This window comes from Microplitis mediator, chromosome 3 (assembly GCF_029852145.1).
Source record: "Microplitis mediator isolate UGA2020A chromosome 3, iyMicMedi2.1, whole genome shotgun sequence".
In the NCBI taxonomy this organism is placed as follows: Eukaryota; Metazoa; Arthropoda; class Insecta; order Hymenoptera; family Braconidae; genus Microplitis; species Microplitis mediator.
Genome location: NC_079971.1, coordinates 18,238,951 through 18,266,471, shown reverse-complemented (window position 1 = coordinate 18,266,471; position 27,521 = coordinate 18,238,951). Strand labels below are relative to the sequence as shown.

General features: G+C 30.9%; 2 protein-coding genes across 2 annotated transcripts; both read right to left on the bottom strand.

Annotated features, from left to right (window-relative positions):
* Positions 1-276: 276 nt before the first annotated feature.
* On the bottom strand, positions 277-3,863 carry LOC130665537 (uncharacterized). The gene is made up of 3 exons (XM_057465980.1): positions 3,442-3,863; positions 2,228-3,149; positions 277-416 (listed from the first exon to the last, which is right to left on the bottom strand). The coding sequence occupies exons 1-2, from the start codon at positions 3,596-3,598 to the stop codon at positions 2,233-2,235; spliced, it is 1,074 nt and encodes a 357-aa protein (XP_057321963.1). The 5' UTR covers positions 3,599-3,863; the 3' UTR covers positions 277-416; positions 2,228-2,232.
* Positions 3,864-25,930: 22,067 nt separating this feature from the next.
* LOC130665378 (uncharacterized) lies at positions 25,931-27,483 on the bottom strand. Its single transcript, XM_057465721.1, has 2 exons — positions 27,367-27,483; positions 25,931-27,286 (listed from the first exon to the last, which is right to left on the bottom strand). The coding sequence occupies exons 1-2, from the start codon at positions 27,438-27,440 to the stop codon at positions 26,497-26,499; spliced, it is 864 nt and encodes a 287-aa protein (XP_057321704.1). The 5' UTR covers positions 27,441-27,483; the 3' UTR covers positions 25,931-26,496.
* Positions 27,484-27,521: the final 38 nt, after the last annotated feature.

Sequence of the window (27,521 nt, the reverse complement as noted above, 5' to 3'; positions counted from 1 at the left end):
TCTAACACTTGTTCTGTATTCCATGTAGTGGAATATTTTGGAGCAGGGGGCCGTTTCTTAAAAACTCCCTTAAAGAATCTTGATATAAGGTCATCTTTAGATAAGTCTCTTTTTACGATGAGTGAGATTGCTGATCTCGTCGAGTTTAAGGTTCCATAGCCCACGTTTTCATTAAATCTTTTCGTCAGGAATTCAATTATATTGGCAGTGCTAGGATCGAATGCATTGAATTTTTTCTCTGTGGCAAATTGTATCCATCTTTTGAGACAGCCTTCGTATTGTTTGAGTGTTGATGGCGTGATTGAATTTACCATGAAGTCGACGGAGTCCTCCGGTACTCCCTTTATTAGAAACGCTTCCCTGATAGTTTCCCTACCACTAGAGAAAGCTTGTGTGATAGAGGATGGATCTTCTTCCTGCAAGGAGAAATTAACAAGTCAGCTGATGGATCTAGAACTAAGGGATCCTCGCAGAGAAGTGAGGTAAAAAACGGGTACCATGCTTGGGTGGGCCAATTAGGGACAACCACTACCCCAGTTGCTCCATCATTGACTATTTTTCTAAGTACTGGTAATACCATGGCAAAAGGAGGAAATGCATAAAATTGTTTTTTCTCCCATGAAATTGTAAAAGAGTCTACTACTAATGCCTCTGGATCAGGGTAACGTGAACAAAATTTTTTACACTTCGTGTTAATTCTAGATGCGAATAGATCAATAGTACAAAGGCCAAATTTTTCGACTATTTGTTCGAAGTACTTTGCCCTAAGTTCCCATTCGGTATCTAAATTAGTAACACGAGAGGCTGCATCTGCGTGGATATTTTCTTTTGAGGCTATATATGATGCTTTTATCCAAATCTTTTTTCCTTCGCACCACTGCCAGATCTCTCGTGCTAGCGCACTCAGGTGAGGAAATTTTATTCCACCTGCTTTATTAATGTATGAAATAGCTGTGGTGTTATCTATACGCATCAGAATTTCGCAATTGCTGAGATTTGAAGCAAAACATTTTAAAGCAAAAAAGGCAGCAAGAAGTTCTAAGTAATTGATGTGGAACTTTTTTTCTTTCTGGCTCCAAAACCCCTGAGTGACTTCTAAATTAGATTCCGCACCCCAACCTGATCTGGATGCATCAGATGATATTGTGATTTTATAATTTTGTGTCCTTATTGGGTTAGAACCAGTTAACAAATTTATTTTCCACCACGTAAGATCTTCCATTATGGAGTTAGTGATTTTAATATAAGCCTCAAAGTTATTATCATTGATAGTTAACGCTAACCATTTTTCCCTCTCTAATCTTACGATATATATTTTACTGTACTCTACCGCTGGGGATGCCGCAACGAGGACTCCTATTAACTGCGCAAAAGCCCGGATTTTATATTTGTTCCCTACTTCAAAGTGGTTCAAAAATTGCAGTATTTGATTTTTCTTATTGTCTGGTAGGTCTACAGAATATTTTCCTGAATCGACAATAAATCCAAGATACTTACATCTTGTACTCGGTCTTGTACAACTTTTTTTGTAGTTTATAATAAACCCTAATTTTTCCAACGACTTGATGATATTTTTTACATTACTGCTGCAAGATTCGTATGAACTGCAAATGCATAAAAGATCGTCTAAGTATATCACCGATAACCAGCCTTTTGAGCGCAAAATATTGACTACTGGTTTCATTATTTTTGTAAAAATGTACGGACTAGTCGATAAGCCAAATGGAAGACAAGTAAACTGATATAAGATATTATTAAATCTGAATCTTAAATATTTTCTATCACGTTCATTGACTGGTACTAGAAAATATGCGTCTTTTAAATCTAAGGTCGCCATGTATGAACCCTGTGATATTAAATTTTTTACTGTCCTGAGGTCTTCCATTTTAAAATGTGTCGTTTCGATAAACTCATTCAACCTGCTTAAATTTAATATAAATCTATTAGATTTGTCTGGCTTTGCAACTAGGAAGTAGGATGATACAAATTGGCCCTCACAAGCTACACATTTCTCGATTGCTCTTTTTGATAAAAGATTGGAAACCTCTTGGTTAATTTTTTCAAGTTCGTCTGAGGACCAGTTGGGTATACTTGGTTCTCGAAATTGAACTGGTTTGGACTTGAAAGTTAGATCATACCCTCTCAAACAATTAAGAATAAACTTATCACTTGTGATCGTTTTCCATTCTTCTACAAAATGTCGTAGCCTACCTGCGATGAAACTTACTTTTTCTACTTCTTCGACGTCGATCGACTTGACGTTTGCGTCGTCGAGCGACTTGAACTCTGAGATGGTCTTGTCTGAAATGGTCTCGATTTGTATTTCACGTTCGTGAACTGCCGTTTTGGGTAATAGCCCACCTGTCTGGCTTTCCCAGGTGGGCCTCTCCAATTTACCTGACTAGTTGTCTTCTTAGCTGTTGGTTTTTCCGGGGCTTTAAGTGATGTAGACGCTTTTTTAATATTTTTAGCGTCTTTCACCTGATCAGTTAGCTTTTGACCATAAAGCCATTCATCAGAAACTGTCGCTTCTAACGTTGACTTGATATCTTTATCGAGATTAGGAGTAATAAATGATTTTCGTGCAGTTGAATGTTGATGAAAAACATCTGCCATAATTTTTCCTGCATCCCAGATGTATTTCATGAGTTGCACCTGATCTACACCATCCTCAGGATTTTCCATCAGCATTGATATTGCTGAACCAAGAGATACAAGAGCTGTACCTACGCAGTTCTGGGTGTCAGCAAAATGTTGATCTCTCTTTTTTGCAACTTCTGACAAATGGGTGATTACCTCCAAATTAACCTTTGGTGCTTCTGTTCGAAAATTATCTACTCGAGAATATTTTTTGAGTAGTTCCTTTCGAGCTTCACCTGTTAGGCCTTTAGCCATCCAATTTGTCCACTGTTTCTCGATGGTATCATCGACTTTTGTCGTCGGACCTGTAGGTGAGAGTTCCTCTCCCATCAGCTCGAGGAACTCTTTGTTCCAGTCTGAGGACTCATCATCTGCTTCCTGGGCATTATTTTTTGTGGTCACAAGGCCCTCGACCTCGAAATCATCTGTTTGTTTTTCAGGAGTTTTAGACCCTTCAGAATTTTTATTAAATTCTTCTGGTGAATTTTCCTTATTAGCATCATCTACATCTGTAAGCAAAAATAAGGTATATATATATTTATATATACATAAATATATATCCACAACATCTGTATAGAACCTATTTGCTTTTTGCTTTTTTTTTTTTTTTTTTTTTTCGAGTTAGTTCTTATTGAACTTTACTCTCATATGACAATAAATGTCTTTTAGTAACTATGCTTGTTATTCGTATGGAAATCACAAGCTTATTGTGTTCGTGTGGAACTGGGAATGCTCGTATGGAGTTACCCAAATATGTAATGTTCGTATGGAACAAACACATTAAGTAATTTAATTCCTTACCTGCAGGCTGAATTTCATGGCTTTGGCTCTGAATGAATTCTTTTACACAGTTTGTGAGGTTATCAATCTGGTCCCGCATTGCTTTTAATCTTTTACTAGTTTTACGATCGTCCCGATCTCTCTCCCTAGATCGTGAGCGAGACCTCTTCTTACCCATTGTGAAGAAGAGCAAGCAATAAAATTTAAATTCCAATTAATATTATTTAAATGATATTATTAGTTTGATAAATCTCTCTAAGCGTCTAAAGCTGTTGGCACAACAAAACAATATGACGACCGATAGAGGCGCGCGAGAGCAACTGACCCAGGCGGGCGGTAATAAATTTGAATTCAAATCTCTAAAAGTTGTAAAGTTTAAGCATACTTGACAGTACTACATGTTATCTATCATCTTCGAACGAGCCGCGTAGTATAATGATATTTCGTTCATACATCAGCGTCGTCTGTAATACAAGCGTTCGCTTTGACAGTAAACAGAGCCGCGACCAAAACTGCCAATAAGAATATCTTCATGTTGAACATTTTCAAGTAAAAGAATTCTGCGACTGAAAAAATATAAATTGATAATAACATTTTTTACAATTTTTATTTACGCGCTTGAAGTGTGCAGATTGAAAAATTTTTTTAATCAAAAACAAAACATCTCGATTGCGAATTCAAAAATTTCCATTTTCGATACGAAGCAATTTTAAATTTATTATAAAATACTGGATTTTTATAACAATTATTTTAACATTTTATAATGATATACTATAATATATATAATTTTTATTTAATGTATGATTTCTACTTACATTTCTTCAGAAGCTGTCGATTCTCTGATCAAGTATAGTATGGATTATGCTTTCTGATAATTCATAATTTATGCTAATCTACGCCCCCAAATACTCTAGGGAGATAGAAATTGTTTTAAAAATTAGGTTTTTATTTGTTAGATTTTCATGACGTTTAGTTATCATGACATAACATTTGTTTGCGGGTTATCAAACAAAAGGTTATAATCCTTGAACTGATTCCGCGCTTTATCTTTAAATTTAAATTAATAAATGCTATATTCCGCATAAAACAAAAAATATTAAAAGTTTGAAGTCATATTATCGTGTTGGTTATATATAAACGGATATAATTTCCATTACCATTGGCATATTACCCACACGAAAAAATATATATCCCGGCAAAATAGTATATATCCGGCTTATATCTTTAATATTGTCGTATGTATGCTATTTTGCCGGCATATATTCCCAGATATATGTTTTTCCGTGTGGGTAATTAGAAAAAAATTGTTAACTCTTTATATATGGGGCATTTCACGCCAAATCGACCACTTTTGAACTCGACCCCTTTAGATTTGGCTAAAAATTTTTTCTCTTTTTCTACTCCATCAAAAACGTTTCTCATAATTTTTTCAAATGTTTTCATCCAACCAAAAAAAAGTTATAAATTTTTGAAAAAAATGGCTTTTTTTATTGTAAATAGCTATAACTTTTTCAAAATTCGACTGATCGGGACGTTTTTTTCAAAATTTTTGGTTTTAAATGTACTTTTGGAAAAAATCAAAAATTTTTCGATGTTTACCATTTTTGATTTTTAATTTTTTTTTTTTATCTAAAACTTTGACATTTTCTGCAAATCCTTAAATTTTTTCCGAGTGATGGTTTTTTCGATGTATACACGGAGAGAAAAAAATAGTAATGATTACTATGTTACATAGTAACCAGACTCATTTTTTGTAAAATGGTAAATAATGCTATGTAGAATAGGACTCATTACCATTTTTCTGGTAATGATTACTATGTTACATTGAAACAACTAAAATGGTAAAAATCGCTATCTAGCATGGGAATCAGGGCTATGTAGAATGGTACTCAGTCCCATGCTGGAATAGCTGTCGTTACAGTTTAATAAGTGAGACAAGAAAGTAAACATGCGCGGACGTTTGCGCAGTAACCTATGTGTATGTGTTACATGTATATGTGCGAAGTATATTATTAAATATTTTAATTTATTTAATTATTATTTATCTGTTATCAAAAAATGATATTTCATTTTGAGCAATATCTTAATTATTTCAATAGATTAATTCAATTTCTACATATATCTATTTATAGTAACCTGAGTTATTTGTTTTGTCATAACCTTATTTACTAAAAATGAAATAAATAAAACATCGTAAACGTTACTAGGTAACATTGTAGCCATATCCATTTACATAGTTCTCTCGTCAATGTAGAATAGTAATCACTTCTATGCTAGCATAGCCACCGTTACTGTGTAGAATGGGGGGGATTCCCTGATTAAAAAAGTGAATTGAAAAGTATTGGAAATGATGAGAAATGAATCCTTTCGAATACTTTCTATACCCCAAGGTATTCATTTTGACATAAAATGAATACTTTTCAATCCCAAAATAATAAAAGAATTTCTGAACTTCCGAGGAATTGAAAAAGATTCAAATGAATTGATATTTTTAATCTTTCTGAATCCTTCTCAATACCTAAATAATCCGACATTTCGGATCAAGTGTGGGATTGAAAAAGATTGAAATGAATTGAAATTTTCGAATCTTTCCGAATCCTTCTCAATACCTAAATAATCCGATATTTCGATCAAGTGTGGGATTGAAAAAGATTGAAATGAATTGAAATTTTTTAATCTTTCTGAATCCTTCTCAATACCTAAATAGTCCGATATTTCGGATCAAGTGTGGGATTGAAAAAGATTGAAATGAATTGAAATTTTTGAATCTTTCTGAATCCTTCTCAATACCTAAATAATTTCACATTTCGGGTCATGAGTGGGATTGAAAAAGATTGAAATGAATTGAAATTTTTGAATCTTTCCGAATCCTTCTCAATACCTGAATTGAAATGATGAAAGATTGAATTCTTTTCAATACTTTCGAATTCCACTTTGGAATTGGAAAGTATTCAAACGATCGAAATTTCAATTCCATTCAATACTTTCCAAAACCGCCGAGGGATTGAAAAGAATTGAGATAATTTTCAATACTTTTCAATTCACTTTTTTAATCAGGGTTACTCTGCCCGGTGACTCTCGACGTTAAAAAATCCTCGTTTCTATGTAACATAGTAATGGTTACCATTCTACATAGGAATTATAACTATTTTTTTCTCTCCGTGTACTTTTTTTTCCAATTGAAAAAAAAAAATTTTTTACAACTATGATCTTTTTCTTTTAAAAATGAATTTTAAATGTTGATTTATCACTGTATTATAAATAATAGTAGAAAATAATTCAAAAAAATAGAAATATTTCTATTGTTACATTTTATAGACAGGTAATTAAACAGATAACCTCGCTCTTAAAGTTTGACCGCAACCACGGGAACAGTATACCGGTATTCTCGTGACTTTGATAGACCTAAACTCCACCGTCCATCGTACGGCATTAAATAAATTAATATTTTTGTATACTTAGACATAATTTGAATCGAATTAAAACTAATCGCGGGTTTTGAATTTGATTTTCCGCAAAATCGCCTTCAAACCGACATAAATTTTGGAAACGCAAAAATTACCGAAAAAATGGAGCTGGGTTGACGATCATCTGGACTCACCTGCAGTCATTCTTTGCCACCTAGATTATAAATCATTTGATGTCAAGTTTCGTGTTAAAATTGATAAAGCTCTGAATATAATAGTAATAATTTTTAATTTTATTTTGAAATTCCTAGAGAAGTTTATTGATTGTATACTTTTACAGGTCACAAATGTAAAAGTCAATCGATCAGCAAAAAGTAATTTTGTTTTTTCTAGTATACTAGATTTTTGGAAATTACTAGAACTGTTGGAGACCTCCCAAATGTGCAGTGGTAGTGGATATGACAGTGAAAAGTATTTATTCTATAATTTATTCTTTCATACTATCACTTTCTTTTTCCTAGAAATACATTCTAATTTCATTACTATACCCATTCTATGATAGATCATCAGAAGCATGTACAGTTTTCTTGGCGCCGAATGAACAATATAAAAAACGGGCGGGAACGTATCGCTGTGATGCATGTAGACAACTCAGAAAAAAAATAAGTAATCAATTGTATAGACCAAAAATTGATATTGATGAACAAAACAAAAAATTAAAACAAAACCTGAACTTAACAAAGAAGAAGTGTACTCGTCTGATTCATAAGGTTTGTATTTTGATTTCCATACGACTAACTCTTGTTCTAAAGTTTTTGATTTTTTTATTCGATCAATAAGACTTCTGAGAATATACTTTATACACTGGTATAATAACTTCATTATTTTAAAATCAAACATTAAAACAAACAGTAGAGGAAGAAAGACAACGATGTGCTAATGCTTCTGAAACAGTAATCGAGTAGGAAATTCTCAATTTGCCACCTATCCAACAAGAATCAGTTAGAGCGTGTTTTGCTGCTGCTAAAGTTAAAAACTCTAAGCAACGGAGATATACAATTGAGTGGATATACGAGTGCCTCTTAATAAGAATAAAAAGTGCATCTGTTTATGAACGACTCAGATCTAGACAAATTTTACCCCTTCCTTGTAAAGATACCCTTCAAAAATATATCCAAAAATTAGATAGCGCATTCGGTTTTTCTGAAGCTCGTTTTGAAACTCTAAAACTAAAAGGTTCTCGAATGGAAGTAAATACGAAAAGGGGTATTTTTTTATTTTATTTATTTGTAGCCTGTTGCAGCATATCGTAGAATTAACAATAGCTAAGTAACGTACTTCCTAACTTACACCAAAACATATTATATTATAACTGGAATATTCATATTCTCACAATGAATAATTGGCTAATCTTGGAAACCACTAGCTGAATTCGTCTTTTCCGTAACTAAATTGAAAAGTATGCTGAAAATAATGGTTCAATCAGTCAATATTTGTATGTTTTATGTTAGCGATATAAACAGATTGCATTTTTTTTAATTGTTCAAAGAAGTTATATTTATTGGTGCAAACAAAATTAGCCAATTGAAAACCTATTCCGAGTATTTTTTAAAAAACTATCGCGTTTCAGCCAAATTTGCTTCTTAACCCTTTCTATTTTGCTGTAGTTGGCTTTTGTTTTTCCTTGCTTCAAAACCAATTCTACTTGTTTATTTCAGACTTTTTTGAAGCTTCGTTAACGCTTATAATAACTGAATTCCAAGTACGCGTATACTAATAAAAAATATTTTTCTCCATTTGCTAGGCACTGTATTGCTCGATGAAGTAGCTTTAAGCAAAGCTATTAAATTAAATCAACGAACTATGCAGCTCGATGGTTTCGTTGATTTAGGTTCTCATACGCCGGAAAAAGATATTAACACTAGAGCTGATCATGCGTTGGTATTCATGTTCCAACCATTTGAAGGCGACTGGGTGTAGGTGATAGGCTGCTTTCTGAGTCGCAGTGCGACTGTCAGTGAAATTTTACATAAATTAATAATTGAATGTGTATTACTACTGGAAAACGCTGGATTTAAAGTTGATGCAGTGACTTGTGATGGAGCTCAATGGAATCGAGGCGCATGGAAGCTGTTTGGAATTGAGGATTATAAATTTAGCTGTCAGCATCCACATGATCCGAGTAGGCGTTTGTGGTTCATTTCGGATTTTCATCATTTACTAAAAAATTTGAGAAATAAAATCATGGAAATGCCGTCTTTTTGGGTAACATTTTGATATAGATTCCCCCAATTCATACTTCCTTACATTACACTGTTTTTAGACTCCAGATGGTTATGTTTACCGGAAACATTGGGAGGCTCTTTTAGCTTACGAAAATAGCTTCAAAGCTAATTTATCCGTGACTTATAGATTAACACCTGGACACATCAAGCCGGAACAATATCAGAAAATGAATGTACTTTTGGCTGTGGAGGTAAATTGAATTATCATTTTTTTTTTTTTATCATAACAAGTTTCTTTGTAGTTGTTTTCCAAGCGATTGAGAGTGGCAATGGAGATGTTTGAAGAGAAGTGCTCTGAGCTGAAAGGGTGTAAATCTACGATTGCATTTATGGAAAGAGGTGATCGACTTATTACTGCTATGACTTCAAGGACACCAGAAAATGCTTTACGCCCAGATATTTTATGTGAAATGAGAAAGGTATTTTATCTGACATAGCAAAATTTCTTTTCCGATGATACAAGTTTTTTAGTGACTTATCAAAGCCTGTCTACAAAGAATATGTCAGGATAAAAGTGATAATGATATCACTATTTAATCTATTACTGGTGCAAAACGTAACTAGTGTAAGTACATAAATTTATAAAAAGTGAAAGACGTGAATACTACGTTGTCTGATTACTTAACTAATGTCACCCTTTGACCTGCTTTTTATCACACATTAATCACACATTGATTATCGATTGTATGATTCACGACATCATATCAACTATAATGAAGACCGCCTGGTCTTCATTGAATATATTTTAACCGTTCACTGATTTTCGTTTATGGCTGTGTCAAAATTTATTTCATTAACAGCTATATTTTATCGAAACCTTTCGAGAGTTTGGTAGACGATAGTGATGACAGTGATGACGATTGCGACAATTACCATGAAAACGAGAGCACAAGCGGATACCTTTCAGACCAACAAAATACTTCTACATTTCAAGACCCTCACCACGATCATGATTATGATGTCGTCCGATCGAGTGATGAAATTGTCGCGTATATTGCTGGTTACTTGGCACGAAAAACGAGTCGGTATACCAAGTGCTTTACATGCATAGACACGTTACAATCATTAAATAAAGCTACAAGTGGCCGAGATAAATTTATCGAACTAATGAGTGATGGTGCATTGATTTACCCAAGTGAAAATTTATTCTTGCTTATTAAAAGCCTCGAAGAAGATGTTTTATCAGTGGTAGGAACTAAAACTATCAAGTGCAATACAATGCATCAAGTTCTAGACAAAATATCACTAAGAGAATCACTACCTACTGTTGGATCATACTAAACAGTTAATGGTCAAAGTAATTAATTATTTTATAGTTATGCGAGGTAACTTTTTCACTAAATTATTCAATAAAAATTTTAACCAACGAAAACTATTGACTAAACGTCATCGTAAAAGTGCAAAATTGGCGTAAGAGATAATTTACACATCATTTTATTATTCTTTAAATGGTTATAATAAGCTAATCAGTATTAGTTCCGTAAAATAAAATTATTATTCTTATAAATGGCATATTTCTTGCAATTTAATTAACAATTCCCAATTAATTATCATTTAATCGATTCATTTACTTACAGCTCACCAAGTAATTTTTTAATGAATGTGAATGTATCAGACATCAAACAAATTTTAATTTATTGATAAATAGAGTAAATAATTAATAAAATAAACTTTTTTTTAAATGCGCATTTAAAAAATTTTGAAATTAATAAGTGCATTTTTTATATATATTATGTTTTAAATTATTTATTCCATTTATTTATAATTTAAAATTTGTTTGACGTCTGCTACATTCACACTCGTACTTTTTATAACTGATGTTTTCGCTTACTATAACTATTAATTTAATTTTTATCTACATTTTAATAGATTTACTTATTAGTTGCTTCGTTAAAAAATATTATTATTAATTACTAATTTACTATTAATATCCAATTAATTGTTTAGTTAATTAATTTAATCATCTATTTTTTCAACTCACATATATAGTTATATACCTACATTAAGAAAGAATCCGGCCTGTCGAACCGATACGCTCTCTGGTGGCAGTATAAATCATCCTATCATACGTAAAATTCGGGACAGATTTATATTGTCATCCCAACAAGAGAATGCACCTCGGGTGTCGTCGGTTTTTGCTCCCACTCTGGATGTTTTATGTGTTAAATGTCTCCCACTTTTCTGTGCGCATGCGCAGTTCATAAATTTTCGGTGGTGGGGGCAATTTCCGAGGTGTATTTTCTTACTGGGACCACTTTAACACTACGATCGTTCTCCTCCTATGTAGCCTTCGTGGTTAGAATTAAAGAAAATGCGATTTAATTTTTTATTAATTATAATTGCATAACACAAAGTTAGATAGTCATTTTCGAAAGCAAATCCTTCTAGGGCAAAACGGGTCATTTAAAAAAAAAAAAATGGAATTAAATTATGGATTCTTTTTTGAGATATTGTATTTTCAAGCTACAAATTTTTTTACTGCTTGACAGGAAAAAATTTTCGTTTATTTTAATGATTTTCTCGTTTCTATTGCACTGAATTTGTTTTTGAAAATTGCAGAAATAATCTTTATTACATTGTCTTTAAATTGGTGAATCATTTGAGATGTTTCTGTTCACTAATAAGACGATAATAACAGAAATAGTTGTAGAAAGGAGGAGAAAAAAAGTTTTCGATCGTAAAGCACTCCCTAATGCTTCGCATTATGAGTCGTGCAAAAATCGTAATTAGTGATTAAAAAATTATACTAATTATTATTTGATTATAAATCAGGATTTAGAACCAAATGTAGGGTCAGGGGGATTTAATCTAGTCTTCTATGATCAGGTTTAAATGATCTAGGTCCAAGTTCAAACTGGTTATAATTAAATAGAGAGGTTTAATTTGGTCGTCTATGATCAGGTTTAGATTATTTAAGACTAGGTGTGGGTTCCTGATAATAAGGTTCAAACACTTTAAACAAATTTCAGGTTTTCTTATGACTTTATTTTAGTCACTTAATTGAAGTCAGGGCTACAATATTTTTAATTTACAGACTTGATATTTCGTGTTCTAACATTTATCAGACCATCAGCGTGCCATGCACAAATTTCTTTATTTGGTTTTATATTACTAGGAATAATATATATTGCATTCGTATCAGGTCCAGTGTACTCCAAATCAAAAGGTGGAGGTGGGCTATTTTCATACTGATTATTTGGAGCATTACGCTGTGATACATATAATATATTGTTCCTGAAATTTATAGATACCAATTTGTGTAATTGGAAATACGATCTACCAAAACAAAGTGCATATTGATGTCCCCTCGGCCAATGATCAGATTCTTCGGAATTGTTATTAACTGGTGGTTGAGTTACATCATTTGTGTCACTTCCAGGTTTACTAACTTGATAAACGTAAATGTATCCATTATCGTGGTAAATACACGGAAAAAAATAAATAGTAAATGCAACATGATGCAGTCCTGGTAAATGAACATGATGAAATCATGTTGCATCCACATGATTTGTCATGTTTCGGCTACATGATGATCATGTTGCAGTAACATGAGAAAAATCATGTGGCAGCAACATGATTTTCATGTGGCCTTAATAGCATAAAATTAAGCTGCAACAACCAAATATTTATGCTTCAGAAAAATTATTTATTATCAAGCAAAAATCAAGCAAAAAATCGATTTTTTGAAAATCCTGACTACCCCTAACCCCTTAAGCAAAAATATCATTTGCAAATGATTTAACTTGATAATTTACTCTACTTTTCATCTGCGATATTATAAATCCGAAAAAATCTAGTTGCTTGATAATAAATAATTTTTCTGAAGCATAAATATTTAGTTGTTGCAGCTTAATTTTATCCTATTAAGGCTACATGACAAATCATGTGGATGCAACACGATTTCATCATGTTTATTTACCAAGACTGCATCATGTTGCATTTACTATTTATTTTTTTCCGTGTACCCTCTAAAAATGAATTAGTGAAATTCACTGCGAATCAGTGGATAGTCACTATTTTTACAGCTATAAGTATACCACTGATTCAACCAGTGGTATACTTATAGCTGGTCCCCTCCCGGGTCAAAAATAAAACTTGATTTAGACTTGGCTTACCAAGTCGAAATTTGGAGCCGTTTTTCACAAAACAAACTCGACTTTTTTTACGGAGGTATGAAATATATTAAGTTTTCGCCTTGGTTCATATTTAACTGGCTTACTTAGTCACGATTAAAGACGAAAAAGTTGAAATTAAGTCGAAATTGACTTGGTTTAGACTTATTCGACTCAAAATGTAAGGCGAAAAAGTCTAAATCAAGTCGAAACTGACTTGATGTAGACTTATTCGACTTAAATTATAAGTCGAAAAAGTCAGAACTAAGGTGAAATAATTTTTATATATTAAGGCGAAAGTAAGGCGAATAAATGACTTTTGTTCGACTTGGTTTAGCAAGTCTAAAGTAATGTGAATGACTATCGTGCTCAAAGTAAAGACGAATAAGTTGAAACTAAGATAAGAAAAGTTCAAAAAGTTGGAAAAAATTAAATTTAAGTCAAAAAATTCGAGATCTTTTCAAAAAATCGTCGGCAAGTCGATAACTTCAAAAGAAAATAAGGCGAAGCGAGCCTGAATCAAGTTTTATTTTTGACCCGGGCTGTGAATATTTACTCATTCGAAGTGAATTTCAGTGATTCATTTTTAGAGAGTAAAAATATCAAAATATTTTTTGATTTTTATCTCCCGTGCCTCATTTTAATCACTTATCTTAACACATAGATACTCTCTAAACATGAATTAGTGATTTTTCACTAATTCTAAGTGAATATTCACTTTTTGTATATGTGACAATCGTACCACTCAGAATTAGTGACTATTCATTAAATGAATATGTGAATATCAAAATTCACTGATTTGATAAGTGAATATGAGAATCCACTAAATTGAAAAGTGAATATGGGAATCCACTGATTTCATCGGTGAAAAAAAATATTATATCGCAAAAAAAAATATAAGACACTTGTAATTAGATCCGAAATGTGATCAATGTATTAAAATCATTACTTAGAGGAAGTATACATGATTTTGATTGATGAAAAAATCCCGGTGACTGCTGGGCTTGAACCTGCATCCTTCCGATTCAAAGTCTTTGATGCTATCCACTGCACTGACCTACGCATGTGATCGCGTGAGCGTAAATAGTATATTCGGTATGATAACAAACGAAAACTGATGAAGAAATAAAAAGTCCGTGATGTTATGATTGACGTACTCTTCATATAAATATATTATTGTTCTGTACTTCTATTTTTTTTTTATTTTGAAAGTTTTTTATTAAAATTTTTAAAAATAGCACAATAATTATTAATTCTATTTATATCTAATAAAATATTTAATTATTTGCTAGTTAAAGTTACTAGTGAATTAGTGAAACTCACAAATTAAGAAGTGCATAACAGCTTCACTTGTGGAAGTTATGAAAATGTCGCTAGATCACTAGTGAAAATCATTAATGTGACTAGTAAAATTGTCAAATTCACAAATTAAGAAGTGCATAACAGCTTCACTTGTGGAAATTATAAAAATATCGCTAGATCATTATTAGTGAAAATCATTAATTTTCTAGTGAAAATTATAAATCTAAATTCATTAGTGGAAATTCACTAATTTGTTGTTGAAATACACTGATTGTTAAGTGAATACTGCTTCACTAACGCAATTAATAAAATTTTCACTAATTCATGTTTAGAGAGTAAATGATATTATTGTACCCTTTTAAAGATTCAAATCGTTTCCTATTATTGCTAATTACCTCGGTAGCCAGCATGCCGATCTGTATTTTCAAATTGATCCTCAGTCTCCAACTATTTATTAATTCAGTTTATTAATTACAATAGTTTATTAATTTAGTCATTCATTTATTTATCATACTCACTGAATTTGCGATAAAAAAAAACACAGTACTCAACAATACCCATGACATTATTACTTTGGTATTTAAATTATCTAATTGAAAAAAAAAAATTGTTAATTTCATTTACTCATCTTAAACTAGACACTGAACGGAGAAAAAAATCTGATAACTTTCGTTATTTTTCAAATAAAAATCACTATTTCGCCGAGGCAAACTTGAAACGGTCCAACAACGTAGAAATTTTCCTTTTGAATAAGTAAAAATTATAATCGCTTAATCCAATGAATTACTAAATTATAAGTAAAATTACTTTGAGTTTTAGAGTATAAAACAAGAGCATTCAATAAAATTTACTGTTTGATTTAGTAAAAAATCTATTTTAGAATAAAACTTTCACTGAGACTGTTATCGAAATTTACTAATCCAGATTGTAAAAATTGTCTCCTTGTGTGTAATAATAAATTTTGTTTCCAACACACATTCATATATATATATATATATATATATATTAGGGTGTTTTAAAAAAATCGACTTTTGTTATTTCTTCAAATGGCCAGCAAATTCTTTCAGAGAATGCCAAAATAAGGACCTCGTCAAAGTAAGAGTTCTTAATTTGAAGATTTACAGATCGCGGATCGTAATTTTCTATTTCCCATTTAAATAACATGGGAAAAAAAATTTTTTTATTTTTCTAGCTCGGCATTCGCACCTCATATAAATCAGTCCATAGCACATTTTTGTAGAAAATTTAACGCTCTACAAAAAAGATCTCTTATCATTTTTTGATAAATCCATCCATTCGAAAGTTATTGGAGCTGGAAGTCAAATTTATAATAAATTTCCAGATCTTTGTACTTTTCCAGTAAAACTATCAGACTTATCAAAAAATATTATAAGATCTTTTTTATAGACAATTTTATTCACTACAAATTATCTTTTGTGAAGTTTTTTGAAATTCCGCATTGTTTTCTAGTTATTTTCATTTTAATGCCAAGCTCGTAAGAATAATAGTCTTCTAGTCTATTCTGAGAACTTAACATTAAAATGAAAATAACTAGAAAACAATGCCCTCAACTTTCCTGAAAATTTCAGATCATTTGATCAAGTAGACTCGAAAATATTGGCGAATTACGAAAAAAAAAAATTTTTTTATTTAGTTTTTTAGTGATTTCTCAGAGACGAACGATCGGCTTCAAAATCTAATCAGCTCTAGAACTTTATAAGCCGCGTCGAATGCCACCTCAACCATCTCAATTGGTTAATTTGTTCGAGAGATATCGTAGGCGAAAGAAATGATAAAAAACGGTTTTTTTCGATTATCTTTGAAGTGACTTATCCGATCAATTTTAAATTTTACTCAGCTCTAGAATTTAAGAAAACGCACCGATTGCCACCTCAAACGTCAAAATCGGTTGATTAGTTCAAAAGTTATCGGCGCTGAAAAGTTAAAAAAATAACATTTTATGTTATTTTTTCCAGATAAATCAAAATATAATGTGCTAAAATGTGTCTGAAATCATACCAACTCTTTCTTTTTATAGTCTCTTTCGATCATCAGATAATATCATATAACTTGCTCCTTAGTTTTAAACATATTGTCAGAAAAAAATGGAAAAACCCAGTCTTTAATGTTTTTCTCAGATATTCCATTTATTATTGCTCTGACCTAAGTCAAAACTCATTCAAATCTTGATTTTGATCACTGACATTGATTTCTGCCTTAACACATATATTTCAGAGAACATAATCGATAATAAAAATTGAAAAGCCGCTTCTTCATTAATGATTTTCGATTCTTAACTTTTCAAACTCTAGCATAAAACGTAACTTGTTAGAGCTTGAAAAGCTCATAAAAAAATGATTTCATGTAATAGCATTTTCGAGCTCGAAAATACATACACAGTGATGTTTTCAAGCTCCTTGAGCTCGAAAACAGCGGGAAGTTTTGGGGCTGGCCCGCAGGCTCAACCGACGCCCAGATTTTTTTTTTGGGACACTCTAATATATATATTAGGGTGCGTCATTTCGTTCCAACATTTTTTTTTTTTAAGTGCATGTAGAAAAAATCATAGTTCAACACAAAAAGAAAATTTTCGCGCAAGAAAAAAAATTTTATGTCGATTACAGACCTAGCTCATTGAAAAATTCGATTTTCCCATTTAAATAACATGGAAAAAATTTTTTTTTAGCTTTAAGTATTGTTAACTCATTAAACAAATCAATAGATCGAATAGACTAAAACATATTTTTGTAGGAAATTGAACGTTCTACAAAAATGGTCTCTTATCATTTTTCGATAAATCCATCTGTTCAAAAGTTATTGGAGCTCGGAGTAAAGTTGGAGATCTTTTTACTTTACCGGCGAAACTATCAGACTTATCACAAAATGTTGTGGATTCTTTTTTGTTGACGAATTTATTCTTTCCAAATTATTATCAGTAAAGTTTTTTTTCAAATTCCGCATCGTTTTTTTAGTTATTTCCATTTTAATGTCGAGCTCTTGAAATCGATCAGAACCACTTTTTTAAGAGCTTGAAATTAAAATGGAAATAACTAGAAAACGATGCGGAATTTGAAATAACTTTACTGATGATAATTTGTAAAAAATAAATTTGTTAACAAAAAAGATTTCACAACATTTTGTGATAAGTCTGATATTTTTGTCGGTAGAGTAAAAAGATCTCCAACTTTACTCCGAGCTCCAATAACTTTTGAACAGATGGATTTATCGAAAAATGATAAGAGACCATTTTTGTAGAACGTTCAATTTCCTACAAAAATATGTAGTAGTCTATCCGATCTATTGATTTGTTTAATGAGTTAACAATACTTAGAGCTAAAAATAAAATTTTTTCCGTGTTATTTAAATGGGAAAATCGAAGTTTTCAATGAGCTAGGTCTGTAAACGACTTAGAATTTTTTTTCTTGCGCGAAAAATTTTTTTTTGTGTTGAACTATGATTGAACTATGATTTTTTCTACATGTACTTAAAAAAAAAAAAAATGTTGCAACGAAATGATGCACCCTAATATATATATTAGGGTGCTCCGTTTAAAATGAAGATTTTTTTTTTTTTCGTTCCCCATAAAAAATCTTGTTCTACATGTAGAAATAAAAATTCAGTAAAACTCTTAATAACAATTTTAAGAACTGGAACAACGTCGTTGAAGTTTTCTCATGCTAAAAACATGTAAATTTCGATTCTTTTCTTTTTATCGAATACAACTCAGCCCCGTATTCACGTATGTTATTGGTTCAAAGTTTTTTTGGAAGAGAATTGTATGCTCTTTGAAAAATCCTATATGTGCTTAGCAGTACCTTCAACTACAGCCCTCGTGGAAGCCTTGAAAGTCTAATTTCCTACGAAATTAGTGGTTTTTTGTTGTTAACTTGTAACCCGGGTCAAAAATAAAACTTGATTCAGGCTCGCTTCGCCTTATTTTCTTTTGAAGTTATCAACTTGCCGACGATTTTTTGAAAAGATCTCGAATTTTTTGACTTAAATTTAATTTTTTCCAACTTTTTGAACTTTTCTTATCTTAGTTTCAACTTATTCGTCTTTACTTTGAGCACGATAGTCATTCACATTACTTTAGACTTGCTAAACCAAGTCGAACAAAAGTCATTTATTCGCCTTACTTTCGCCTGAATATATAAAAATTATTTCACCTTAGTTCTGACTTTTTCGACTTATAATTTAAGTCGAATAAGTCTAAATCAAGTCAATTTCGAGTTGATTTCAACTTTTTCGTCTTAAATCGTGACTAAGTAAGCCAGTGAGGTCTAAACCAAGGCGAAAACTTAATATATTTCATACCTCCATAAAAAAGTCGAGTTTGTCTTGTGAAAAACGGCTCCAAATTTCGACTTGGTAAACCAAGTCTAAATCAAGTTCTATTTTTGACCCGGGAACGGTTGACTTTTGGGAAAAAAAGTACATTACATTTTTTGTAGGGAATTTTGTTTTCTACAAAAAAGTTTTTAGAAGTCAAATCTCTCAAATCAATATTTAAAAAGATATATGAACTTTAGGTAATTAAAATTCAAAATTTCTACTAAATGTCAAGATTAACGGGTTTATAATTAAAAACCATTACATTTATTTCAAAACATTACAGTTCGAGTGCAAGCATGCTAACCACTCGGCTACAGGTAGCCTTCAAATATTTTGAAGTATATGCCAAATATAAATAAAATACAATGCGCTCGATATTAAATCTCACGAATTAGAAGTTACAATGGCAAATAGTAATTTATACCCACTAAGTAGCAATTCACGTTATCGATGTTTTAAAAACTGCGGTACCTCAACAAAATTCGTTTGATATTATAATTTTTAGAATACTCGAGTTCTTTTTACAATGTTTTCAGTAATAGTTTTAAAATGTTATGAAATTAAATTAATAATCTTACAAATTGTACTAATCGGGATATAAATGAATAATTTTTGCGAAATTCATATAAACATAACTTGAGTCATGAGTGACTTTTCTGTTGTTTCCAAATAAAAATCACTATCTACTCTATACTAATATTTTTTATTTTATCTACTGAATTTTATAGAATAGATAAAAAGAAGTATAAGCTTTATAGTCATTTATTCTTATATAATGAATTGTAATATTCAATTTATACTCTTAACAATGTTTTTAACTCAGAATTGTAATATTATTAAAGAGATTTTTGAATATTGTTATTTCCAGAATGATCGTTGTAAAATAATTATAGATTATTACCATTCTTTATTTAATTTTTTCTAATCTTCATTATAATTTTTTCAAATCGTAAAATTTACAATACTGATTGTAAGAATCAGCAAAAAAATTGATTTTTCCATTGATAATAGTAATTTTTAGTTTGGATTGTAAATTTCTCTTAGGAAAGTAATTTTTATTTGACGACTATAATTATTAGCTAATTTTGAGCTGCACATTTTTCCGTGTGTGAAATCTGGAGTAAATCCGGATTGAATGAAGGTTCCATTTCAATCCGGATTAAATTCCTGTTTACTCAGTAAATTTTTTGCAGTGTAATAATAAAACCCATGTAACTAAATATTCATTTAGTGAATGTAATGTATGAAAAAATATATTTACTCATATTTAATTGAATTAATTCTTCGGGAACCACGTCAATATGATCACCAATCCTTCAATTTAACGTCTGCCCGGGAAAAAATGATTTTGCCTAATTATATATAATTATATATAAGACCTTATATATAATTAGATCTAAAAATTGGCCAGGTCTAATTATATATAATTTATATATAATTATATATAGGTTATATATGATTATATATAATACGTTATATATAATTAGATCTGAAAATTGGCCAGGTCTAATTATATATAATCATATATAAGTTATATATACTCATATATAATTAGATATGATTATGTATAATACATATATATCATATTTTATATATAATTAGATCCGAAAATTAGGCGGGTTTCATCATATATATGATTATGTGTAATTTATATACAATTACGTATGTTCATGTACGATTAATATTGAAGTATTCAGAGGGAAGTTTTTTTTTTAATTATACGTTTAATTATACATAAGTTTATTACTTTTTTAACAGACTGAAAAATATAATGTAACGCTTCGTAAATATTTTAAAATTATAATTTATAGTAAAATTGTAATCATTATTTCTGTAAATATACACCTAAAACTATAATGCATTTAACGAGTACTGATTATGAAATATCAATAAAGACCATAGAGCATCTAATATATTAAATAAGAAAAACTAAATATTAAATATATTCTATAAATAAAATATTAACTTATATATATATATATATATATATATATATATATATATATATATATATATAAATAATTAATTTATATTTGATTATATATAGATTTAAAGATCTAAAATATAATAAAAATTACTATATATGGGTCTATATAGGTCAGGTCTAATCAGATCTAATCATATATAGACCCATGTACAACTATATATGGGTATATACTATTATATATATTCCATATACAATCATATATAATTAGGCAAAATCATTTTGTCCCGGGATATAATTAGATCTAATTATATATAAGGCTATATATACTTATATATAGGTCTATATATAACCATATATATTCTATATATAATCATATATAATTAGGCAAAATCATTTTTTTCCCGGTATAATTAGGTCTAATTATATATAAGGCTATATATACTTATATATAGGTCTATATATAACCATATATATTCTATATATAATCATATATAATTAGGCAAAATCATTTTTTTCCCGGTATAATTAGGTCTAATTATATATAAGACTATATATACTTATATATAGGTCTATATATAACCATATATATTCTATATATAATCAGGCAAAATCATTTTTTTCCCGGTATAATTAGGTCTAATTATATATAAGGCTATATATACTTATATATAGGCCTATATATAACCATATATAAGTATATATAATACCATATATAATTATATATATTCCATATATAATCATATATAATTATATATAATTAGGCAAAATCATTTTTTCCCGGGTGTGATTAAAAAAAATTTTAAGTGCTTTATATATCTATTGTACTAATGATCTACAAAGTATTATTGTCAATTCAAGACAAAGGATAATAATAATAATAATAATAATAGAAAAAAAACAATAATTATAATAATTAATTGTCACGAACAAAAAAAAAAAAGTGATTAATAAAAATCGAGAATGTCATAAAGTGATTTTTTTGTAATTAATTTAATTACTTACTAATGTCGAATTGTAAAATAAATTTAATATAAAAAAAAAAAAAAAAAAAAAAAACAATCTGTAGGGTAAAACACCAATAGATGGACACCTCCCAATAGATGGACATTGGATTTATCGGGTAAATTTTCAATTTTTTTTTTTTTTTTCATAACATTTAAATAAAATTGTTTGTTAACATAAACTCATTTTTATTTATTTATTATTTTTTTAATATAAATAAAATGTAAGCAAAATAATTAATAATTTATAAATTGTTAATTAATATTACGTAATATATTATCATATATTTTGCGTTACCTAATATGTAAGAATGAGAATTTTTTTAAGATAATAAAAATTCTATATATATTTTGAAAATTATTATCTCACATTTGTTTTTTTCATTAATTGTATTCAACACATGCTGGTATTATGAAAAATTTAATAATTTTTTATATATATAATAGACTGGGCCAAAAATTGACTATTTTTTTTGTTCTTAGCTATATCGAGAATATTATTCAGAATGACAAAAAAAAATTTCATGAAAGTTTGAGCCCTTAATATTAATTTTGAGAGGTCTATCATCGCTATTTTAAATTTTGATTCATAATTTGATGTTTTACGTCAGAACTGCGAAAACATTGGAGTAAAAAAAATTCATTTCCACTTATTCTTATTTAAAATTAAACTCTCTACAAAAAAGGTCTGATTGAAAATTTTCGTCACACAAGCCGTTTCCGATTAATTAAGCTTAATAAATAGATATATTTTTTCGATTTAACATTTTTACTTTTGAACTTTGTAATTGACGAATCTATAAATATTTAAAAAAGATCATGAAAAATTTTCGAAGGGAATTTAATGCTCTACAAAAAAGGCCTCTTAACATTTTTTGCTAAATTCACTCCTTCGAAAGTCATTCAGGTTATTGAAATCGTTTTGACTCAAATTCAACCTTGAATAACTTTCGTAGGAGTGAATTTAGCAAAAAATGTTAGAAGGCCTTTTTTTGTAGAGCATTAAATTTCCTTCGAAAATTTGTCATGGTCTTTATTATATATTTATTGATTCGTCAGTTACAAAATTCAAAAGTAAAAATGTTAAATCGAAAAAATATATCTATTTATTAAGCTTAATTAATCGGAAACGGCTTGTGTGACGAAAATTTTCAATCAGACCTTTTTTGTAGAGAGTTCAAGTAAAGAATATCTACACCGGCGGCGGCGTTATTTTAACACCGGTCTAGAATATTTACACCGGTGGCGGCGTTATTTTCACACCGCTTTCGGGGGTAAATTTAACACCGAAAATTTTAACACCTACACCGCTTGGACTTACCCCGGTGATTCTTTACAGTGTATACATTGTAGTTGTAATCAAATCTTCTGCAGATCAACATCACATGACTAATTAAAATTTCAAACTAATACTTATAGATCGTATAAATTAGAGTTAGAAAATTAACATTAATTACATTAATGATTTTTAAATTTAACGTTTAGATCTAAAAAAATCGGTCTCAGTTGACCCCGTGGGCCAGCCCCAAAATTTCCTGCTGTTTTCGAGCTCCTTGAGCTCGAAAAAATTGTTGTGAATACATTTTCGAGCTCTTGGGATTCGAAAATACTTTTTTGTAACTACAGCATCCAAAGTTCAATATTCGAGCCTTGCCTAGCAAACGTAAAGTTGCGTATTCCCGTGATGGTTGTATACACTATAGTAGCGTGCGGGAAAGTAGGCGGAGTCGAACTTCCCAATTGATTGACCGTGCGGGAATGAAAATTAACTACAAGAAATGTATACGATTCATAGAATGTACGTGTTCGCCACGACCACTACATTCAAACCATAAAGTGTACTGAGACTAATTCTAGCGCCTGCGCATACTAAATAACCGCTCATAAAAAGTAGCCTGTCGATCATACGTCCAACTGCATGCGATTCCTAACCATAACTGCGTGTATTATTTATAGTAATCTATCACTTTAATTAAAATTTAAAAAGAAAGTTGTTAAAAGTCTACGTGAACAATGAATGAATTAACGAGACATTGTATGCCTCCTGACCTAGTATCTGCTGCTCAAAATGTTACACGTAATTTATTACCTGCAAAATCTGGACCAAAATACAAAAAAGCGTATGATAAATTTATGACCTGGCAAAAATTAAACAAAACAACATCTTTCTTTACATTTAATAACTGTACGGTTAATTTTCATTTCGACGCTAAACAACAATACTATTTTTGTTCTATTATCAGCAATTAAGATCTAAATTTGAAATAATAGAATTAAAATTATATGACAATTAATTAAAAACTTTATTTAAAATGTAACCGTATTATGGATTGATTAAAATTTTTTGATAACTAATATAGTTAAGCTAATTACAATATTTATTTGTAAATGAATAATTTCTCTCTATTGAACTTTGGAAAGCAGTCGTTACAAAAAATATTGTTCGATACATATGTCCCAAATGAGACATTCACAGGCCTTAATTGAGACATTCGTCAGAAGAAACGGCGCGCTTATACAACGAGACCGAGTACGCAGATTACCCCCACGAGCCGTGTGTGTGTGTGTGTGTGTGTGTGTGTGTGTGTGTGTGTGTGTGTGTGTGTGTGTGTGTGTGTGTGTGTGTGTGTGTGTGAAATTAATCACTTCCCCAGTAAAACAAATTACACATAGATTAGCGTCAGACTATAACGTTGATATTAAAATTTTATTAAGTTTTTATTAGCTCAGATAGTCATCATTATTTAGGCTGATAGTAACCATGACCATCAGGTTATTAAGAATTACGATTTTTTGTAATAGTGGTAATTATTTAAGATAATAAAAGTTATAATTTCTGGTTATGATAAATAATTGTAAATTGTACCATATAGTTGGTAGATACTTCCATTCAGATTGTTTATTTAATAATTTAAATGATATTTACTACTATCGAATTCAGTTCAAAAATTGTACTATAACTTGATGGCAACCTTTACCATAAAATTCTCTCCGTGTAGTTGTTTTTAAGAAATTTCAAAAAAACTAAAAAAAAATTTTTTTTATTAATTCTTTCATCAACGGTTTCTCTTGTACGAATGAACCGATTTTGATGGTTGAGGTGGTATTTGACGCGGCTTGTGAAGTTTTTGAGCTGATTAGATATTGGAATTAATCCACCGAGTATATTAAAAGTTATAAAAAAAAAACATTTTTGAAAAAATTTCATTTTTGGAATATCTCCGAACGCATCCCACCGATCAAGCTCAATTTCTCACAGCTTTTAGATATTAACAAGCCGCGTTAAATGACACCTTGACGATCAAAATTGGTTCCGTACGTACGTACATACACTCGGACATCATCTTGAAATTAGTCAGAATAGCTTCCTAGAACCTCAAAACGTCAAGATCTGATAGAAATTCGATTTTCGAAAATCGGACTGAAGCCAATAACATCCCGAATTTTTGAAAATTTTCAATTTTCTTAGCGGGAAGTTAAAAATCAAAACTATAGTGTTAAAAAAACTATACTAATTATTGATTAGGATATTTAATAATAAATCAGGATTTAAACCCTCGCAGATTTGAATCACGGTGGAAACACCGTGGAAGTGTAAACACCGTGGATCCACCGTGGTTACACGGTGGGTTTGTTCCATTTCACCGCCGGGTATACACAGTGTATCCACTGTGATTACGCGGTGTATCCACCGTGATCCCACGGTGGCTTGACCACTGTCTATACACGGAGTTTCCACTGTGATTACGCGGTGTATCCGCCGTGATTCCACGGTGGCTTTGTACTATTTCACCACCGTGGTTCCACGGTGTATCCACCGCGTAATCATAGTGGAAACACTGTGTATACACAGTGGTCAAGCCAGAGTGGGATCACGGTGGATACACCGCGTAATCACAGTGGTAAAATGGAACAAACCCACCGTGTTTCCACCGTGATTCAAATCTGCGAGGGAAACTATATACCGGATCAGGGGGATTTGATCTGGTTTTCTATGATAAGGCTTCAATGATTCAGAATTAGATGCAGGTTCTTGGAAATAAAGTTCGAATGCTATAAATAAAGTTCAATTTTTTTATTGCTTTATTTTGGTCATCTATTTTAAGACAGACTTACAATATTTTTAATTCAACTCATGCGCGCTATTCACATTTTATCATGCCTAAAATCCGAACCCTAAAAGGCCGATTACCGGCTGGTGAAAAATTATTTGTCAAAACGCAATAAAGATGTCTACTATCACGGCCATTGAAATGTAATAAATATAAACGTAACTATCTTTCGGGCTCTAACTACTTCGGGAATATTGGGTATTTACAACTCCCTGTTGTTACCCATTGAGCAGTCAAGATTGTGATGCCGATTGTTTTTAATGTGGAGTTGAAACTTTGACTTATTGAATTTGATTTCCGTTGAACTAAATCTATATCCCTATAATTTTGTCATATTCTTAATATTATAAGTTTTTTTTCACCATGTCAGTAAACAACTATTTAGACTTCGCTTTTTAGGCGATGAATAAAACGTAAATAGCGCACATGAGTTGAATAAAATTATGGGCGCAACATGTAGGTTAAGTCATAATTCGTCATCCGCGATGTGTTTAGCTCTCGTCTCCGGTGCGCAGTATGCACTCGTTTCGCTTGTGCCTGCGCACCTACGACTCGTACTAAACGCATCGTGCTGACACATTACGAATAACTTACCCTCCTAGTAATGCCAATAACTATAATGTGCAGAATTCGTATTTCGAGTTCTAACATGTATCTGACCATTAGCTTGCCATGCACAAACTTCTTTATTAGGTTTTATTTCACTAGGAATAATATATATTCCCTTTGTATCAGGTCCAGTGTACGCCAGATCAGAAGGTGGAGGTGGGCTATTTACATTATTATTATTTGGAGCATTAAGCTGTGATACATATAATCTATTGTCCCTGAAACTTATCGATACCAATTTGTTTAATTGGAAATACGATCTTCCAAAACAAAATGCATATTGATATCCCCACGGCCAATGATCAAATCCTCCGGGATTGTTATTAACTGGTGGTTGAGTTACATCATTTGTGTCACTTCCGGGTTTTCTACCTTGATAAACGTAAATGTATCCATTATCGTGGTAAATATATATCACTTTTGATGGATTTATTTCTGATGGATCCAGTGTGATCATCCTATTATCAGCTACACGTATTTGAAGGTCTTGCCTGTAGCCAGTTGATGTCGACGAATAGTCGGTGTCTCGTTGGGTTATCACCAGCTTATAACGATCGTAGTAGATCTTTATTTTGCGGTTCTCTGAAAAATCTTTCAAACCAACAGTTAACTGCTCTCTATCGTCGGTGATTTCGACGTGGAACACTGTTGGTGCTTGATTATCGTTACGATTCGGATCATGAGGTATCGGAGTGTTGATTGTTGGTGGATTTATATCACCATTACCAGCACCATTATCAAAAGCAGGTTGATTGTACATGCATGAAAAATCTCGATTTCTGTAATTCAAGATAATGAATAGCTATGGATTATCTGTAATTTTTCTCATAGATTATGGACATGATAATTATTTTGCTACCTAAGGTTGTTATTAAAATCATTTATTGAACATTGTGACCATATTTCATTGGACGGAGACTCAACAGGCTGCATTATTGAACGAGGAGAACAAGGCCCACTTTCATCGTGAGTTGCACCAAAGCTTCAGATATGATTTGTAAAAAAAATCGATAT